Source organism: Suricata suricatta, chromosome 12 (assembly GCF_006229205.1).
Source record: "Suricata suricatta isolate VVHF042 chromosome 12, meerkat_22Aug2017_6uvM2_HiC, whole genome shotgun sequence".
NCBI lineage: Eukaryota > Metazoa > Chordata > Mammalia > Carnivora > Herpestidae > Suricata > Suricata suricatta.
In genome coordinates this window covers 2,100,743-2,105,529 of record NC_043711.1, presented here as the reverse complement: position 1 = coordinate 2,105,529, position 4,787 = coordinate 2,100,743, and the positions used below count along the sequence as shown (strand labels likewise).

General features: G+C 63.4%; 1 protein-coding gene across 1 annotated transcript in view; it reads right to left on the bottom strand.

The window, feature by feature from the left end:
• Positions 1–2,304: 2,304 nt before the first annotated feature.
• The window catches only part of GNA11 (G protein subunit alpha 11), a 9,212-nt gene continuing 6,729 nt past the window's right edge, over positions 2,305–4,787 (bottom strand). Inside the window, exon 6 of the mRNA XM_029917275.1 lies at positions 2,305–4,765. Coding sequence (XP_029773135.1) covers positions 4,575–4,765 — 191 coding nt within the window. The 3' untranslated portion in view covers positions 2,305–4,574. The remainder of the gene's footprint in view (positions 4,766–4,787) is intronic.

The window sequence follows — 4,787 nt, the reverse complement described above, 5'->3', positions numbered from 1 at the left end:
CAACTGCGGAGACACGTGGGCTGCGAAGCGTTTCCGGGACTGGCTGTGGCCAAAGCGCATGCGCCGCGTCCACGGCCGCTGCCGCGTGGGCTCGCCAGGCCGCGTGCGCTCCGTCCTGCGGACCCTGCCCTTGGCCACACCGAGGGTCCTGCCCACTCCCGGGAGAGGCCCGAGGTCAAGGATGGGACATCACTTCTTTGGATAAGACGAGAAAGTTCCTGCCGCGAATCCGCCGCTAGCTTTACATCCAGGAGGGCCCGCCCCGTCAGGTCCCTGCCAGCTGCGTTCCCGGCGGCGTCACTCACAGCTCCAGGTTTCCGTCGGCCGGTCAGCGGGGCAGGCGTTGTGGGCGCACAATCTCTGCTCTGCGGGTTTTCCGTCTTGAAATTCTTTTTTTTTTTTTTAAACAAAGGCCCTGTGTTTTCATTTAGCTCCTGCCCGCGCCTCTCTGGACCGGCCAGGGCTGGTGCCCATGTGGGGCGAGCGCTGGCCACACAGGGCAAGGGACTGGCCACCTCGTGCCTTGGTTTCCCCGTGAGAGCGCGGGAAAACGCGCCTTGGAGCCTGCAGGTGTGCAGGCCGGCGAGCTTAAGAGCGGCCCCTGCTGGACGCGGCGGGCATGACGCCCGGGGACGCCAGCTGCGTCGCGGGGCCTTCTCCTCCCCGCCGCACACTTCCCGGATCCTGCCGCCTGCCGTGCCCCAACCTGGTGAGCCCTCGGACGCCCGCGGGGACACCCGAGGAGTCCCCTCCGCCGTGGATCACCGGCTCCAGCCGTCTTCCTCCCAAATCTGTCCTCCCCACGGCGGCCACCAGAGGGCGCCCGTGAGCATCCGAGTCAGATCAGCCCTCCTCAGCCTGCAGTCCTCCAGGACTCCCACCTCCCTGGGGGAAAAAGCCTAGTCCTCCCCTCTCAAGGCCCTGCACGACCTGCCCCTGCCCCTCACTGCCCTCCCCTCCTCCCTCTCTCCCCCTCGGCTCCTCTGCTCCGGCCACACAGGTCTTCTCACTGTTTCTCCAACAGTGAGCCCGGTGCCACCCCAGGACGTTTGCATGGGCTGCGCCCGGTGCCCGGAGTACCCTTCTCACATGTCATCGTCGTTCCGCATCCTGCTCCCCTGCTCTCTTTTCTTCATGGATTAAGTCCTGGTGAGAAGTGCTATCTCCCAGCCTGTATCCACGGTGGCTGGGACCTGGTGGCACGGCCTTCAAGGCCTATCCCGCTGCTGAACAAGTCCGTAAAGCTGGAGGAGGGCGTGCGGACACCGAGAGCCTTGGACGCGGCTGGTGGGAGTGTGAAATGGGTCCTGCCGCTGTGGAAACGGTGGTTCTCCCGAAGTTCCATATAGAACTACCGCGATCCTGCGGTTCCCGGTGTGGTGTGGAATCCGAATGGGAAGCAGGCTCTCAGCCAGATATTTGCACACCCAGGCTCGCCCCGCGTGAGTCCCAGTCACTAAGGAGTGGGAGTGGCCCGAGTGTCCGCCGACCAATGAGCAGTAAAGCAGAAAGTGGCGCTTCTATAAAATGAGTACCCAGCCTCATGAAGCAGGACTTCCCCCCGCCCCCCCCGCCCCCCCAATGAGACCGAGTCTCAGTCCCGGGAGATGGCAAGTTCTGGAGACGGATGGAGGGGTGGGTGCAGGCTGTGCGGGTGCTTGACACCGCGGAGCTGAGCAAGAAGAAGCGGCTAAATAGCACGTTTAAGTAGGCTCTATGCCCAACGCAGAGCCGGGGCGGGGCTTGAAACCATGACCCTGAGATCCAAGCAAGAGCAGAGATCAAGTGCCAGGCGCTTAACCGACTGGGCTCCCCCAGGCACCCTGTAAACGGTACATTTAAGTGCACTTAACCACTTTTTATTTATTAAAGAAAAAAGTCTGAGGGGAGGTTGCGGAGCGCGGCCTACTAAAGGTGGGGTAGGGGGGCTGCCCAGGACCACCCCCCACAGCGAGCGGCAGGCCTGGCCCAGAACCCCGGCTCCTCGGTCCCCTGCCACCAGTTAGGCGGCGCTGCCCTTGCAGGAGGCTCTCACCCAGCGGCACAGACCAATGAACTTCAAGTCAGGGTCCAGTAAGAGGCCCTCAGAGCAGGGCCCCGGTGCCACGGCCACTGCCCAGGGCGGGGGGCGTATGTGCGGCAGCGGTGGCCACGGGTCCCATGAGCTCCGACACCCACCAAAGATGCTGGGGTCCCAGCCGGATGCACGGACACCAGGCAGCACCCTGCAGGCCCTCGGCACCCCTGCAATGCCCACCACCCAGCACAGCCGGCAACAGGAAATAAGCCAGAGGGGCCACAGCATTTAGGAACAGAATTTATTCCAATTTAAAACAATTCATTTCAGGAGAAAGATATGAAAAGTCAATTTCCATCAGGTATCTCTGGATTAAGGGGTCAGGGCCCCGACACGCTGAGCAAAGCCTGCCGTCCAGCCTGCCCAAACTCGGCAGCCTTGGCCCCAGGACGTTGGCATCGAGCTAATGTGCCCATCCCCCAGCGCGCACAATACATGCATTTCAAATGACAAAAGGTTTAAAAACAGTATTTTTATATAATATTCTTCTTAAAATAGGTTAAGGTTTAAATCGTCTGAAACCAGGGCTGTGAATATACAAGTACAACCAGAGAACGTCCACCCCCACCCCCAGGCTCCCTGCGCCGCCGCCGTGGGGGAGGGGCGTTGGCCCATCGGCACTGGGCGGGGCCTCCCCTCTGCTGGGGATCTGACACAGGGGGAAGGGCGCGAGGCCAGCGCTCTCTCGAGAAACTTCACCAAGGTATAAAACAACAAAAACAAACCTCACAAGAGGGGCGGGGTAGGGGCGTGACCCCCCGGGACCCCCGCTGGCATTGGCACAGAACACACAGCGGTGCCGGCCCCCGGGGTTCCGGGAGCGCCAGGCTCTGGCTCTGGGGTGCTTGGCACACTGCTCCCTCTGGGAGAAATGAATACTTTGGGTGCCCCAGGCCCACGTGCTCTGGTCACCCTGGGAGCCCAATCCAGTTCCCTGGTGATCCGGCCCAGAGAGGTGCGAAGACACAGGGGTGCCCACCCAGCGAGGACCCTGCGTTCCCGGGGCAGGCCCGCCACGGGCCCGCACCACACACTGCGTGTAAATACATGGCACAGGACAACTGGCACAGAAGGCGGGGGCCCCAGTCCCCCCAGCCTGTTCCGCCAGGAATGCGGCCACCCTGTCCTCGAGGGGCTCCCGCGGCACCACGTGACCCGTCCCCGCTCCTCCAGACGCGGGCAGGCTGGCCCCGTGTGTCCGGTGAGCGGAGGCGGCGCCCGGGCACGCAGCGCCGGCGTCCGGCCCATGGCTGCGCGGTCTCTGCCGAGTTCCCTCACCGGCCCCAACGCGCCGCGGCCACATGTCCCGGGTGGGGCCGATGCATCAGGGGCCCTTCATCCCTGTTAGGTTGTGCAAATCAAAGCCACTGACCCACAGAAAAACACTGCAGGGCTCAGTCCACACCTGATGAAGCAGCCGCCTTACCCCTCCCACCCCCCAAAACAGCCCTTGCTTGTTCCCTCCCTCAGAGCCCCTCGGAAGAAGGGGGCCCGGGCAAGGCGGGCCCGGCTCTGGCTCAGTGCGTGGCCGTGGCCGTGGCCAGGCCTGGAACCCACCCGGGGCCCTGCCGCCACCGGCCCTCGATGGCTCCGGGCAAAGTGCTCGTGCTGCGTGCGCGCTTCCCGGGGCGGGGCTCGGGCCCACTCGGGAAGTGGGGGCGAGAACCGCCTCCCGGGGACAGACCTGAGAAGATTCTGAAAACGTCCCCACCCAACCCTCACTGTTTCCATAACTGCTTTCCAGACAGAAATCAAAAGTGACTCGCAGTCCAGAGGGGCCTCCTCCCGGCCTCCTGGACGCAGCGGGGTGCCCTCGGCCAGGGCCGGAGGGCACGGACCCGCGGGGGTGTCGGGATGGCGGCCCCAGGAGGGCCCCCAGAGGTCGTGGGGGTGGGGGTGCTGAGAGCCGGGCCAAAGAGCGCGCACACCGGTTTCCTTCCTCACGGAAAAGAAGAAAAAAAAAAAAAAAGGTTAGGCACTTCCCAGGGCGGGCAGCGGGGGGCGCCACCCACCCCCGCTTCTTGGAGTCCAGGGTGTCAATAACTTAGGGAGAGAAAGAGAAGTCACAGTCCCAGGCCTCAGCCACCGCGCCGGAGAGGGTAAGGAACAAGGGACCGGGGAGGGCAGTCGGGGAGTCCGGGCCGGCGGGTGGCTCTGTCCCCGCGTGTCGCCGGGGGGCCGCCGGCCCGGCCCGGCCAGTCTCTGCTCGTCCTGTCGCCATCCGTTCTTTTTCCTTCGTTTTTTTTTTCTTCTTATTTTTATTTTTTTTTTTTAGAAAAAAGCGAGCCCCGAGTCAAGGCCAGGAAAAGGCGGCCTTGCCGCTGACACAGGTGAGAAGGTGCACGAGGTGTAAGAAAGAAAGACGGACGTCCCCTGACAACTGTGAAATAAAAACCATTTGTTAAAAATATGAAAACGAAATCAACCGGTCTGCGGGCGGCGCCCCCGGAGGGGCCCGCCTGGGGCTCCCCCTCTTCCCTCGGCGGCCGCGGCGAGGTCACACCAGGTTGTACTCCTTCAGGTTGAGCTGCAGGATGGTGTCCTTGACGGCCGCGAACACGAAGCGGATGTTCTCCGTGTCGGTGGCGCACGTGAAGTGGGAGTAGATGATCTTGTCGCTGTCGGGGTTCAGGTCCACGAACATCTTCAGGATGAACTCCCGGGCGGCCTGGGCGTCCCGCTGTGGCCCTGGGGGGGGGGGGGGCGGGGG